Source organism: Penaeus monodon, chromosome 28, assembly GCF_015228065.2.
Source record: "Penaeus monodon isolate SGIC_2016 chromosome 28, NSTDA_Pmon_1, whole genome shotgun sequence".
NCBI lineage: Eukaryota > Metazoa > Arthropoda > Malacostraca > Decapoda > Penaeidae > Penaeus > Penaeus monodon.
Window position 1 is genome coordinate 4,970,140 of NC_051413.1, and position 774 is coordinate 4,970,913.

Here is a 774-nt window from a genome sequence, read left to right on the forward strand (position 1 = left end):
ACTGAAGAATTTGAAAGAAGGAATATGTTAATTTGTCTGGTTTGAAGGTTATGGCAATCATATATGATTCTATAATTGGAGATAACAATTAAATGACTTTTTGCAATCCTTGGAAAGGCAAAGATGCAGAAAAAGAACCAACAATGGATCAGCAGGAATTAAACATTCTGATGAGACAACAAAAAAGTGAAGAATACTCTGAATGATTGAACAGGAAATACACCCCAGAAGACACAGTATACTAAACCCAAAAAATATCAAATCAACAGTGCTGAATCTATATTTAGAAACAACTGGGAAAATTCTATTTAGTTTTTACTTGCAGAAGAACAGTGGCTGAGATCTGAGGGATTGTTGGAGTAATCATGTCATTTTCTTCAACACCACCACCATAATCTTTATTACCACCATCATCACTATAACCATTACATGAAACAAAAAATCTCTCATCATCATTGTAACCATCACACAAAACAAAAAATTTCTATCTTCGCCTGCATCAAACTTCCATCAAAAGTACAACTTACGTCCTCAAGAGTTCCTTCTTGTTCTTGATGGCCTTACGCAAGGGGTCTCTTAGGGTGAGCTGCACGAAATCTTGCATCTCCTGGTAGATGTTGCGTCGTATTGAGTCGAGGAATACAGTCTCCATGCGGGCCATTAAAACTTGCAGGCCTTTAATCATTGCAATGACTTCGATAAGGGCAAACTTTTCTTCATCAGTGTAATTGTATCGTGTAGCCTGGAAACATAATTGAAGGTTACAAGTCATTC

At 36.6% G+C, this 774-nt stretch overlaps 1 protein-coding gene across 5 annotated transcripts in view; it reads right to left on the reverse strand.

The window, feature by feature from the left end:
* The window catches only part of LOC119591312 (cytoplasmic FMR1-interacting protein-like), a 50,156-nt gene that overhangs the window by 28,631 nt on the left and 20,751 nt on the right, over positions 1-774 (reverse strand). For all 5 annotated transcript variants that reach the window (XM_037940040.1, XM_037940039.1, XM_037940043.1 and 2 more), the window contains one exon: positions 528-742. In XM_037940040.1, the coding sequence (XP_037795968.1) occupies positions 528-742 (215 nt within the window). The remainder of the gene's footprint in view (positions 1-527; positions 743-774) is intronic.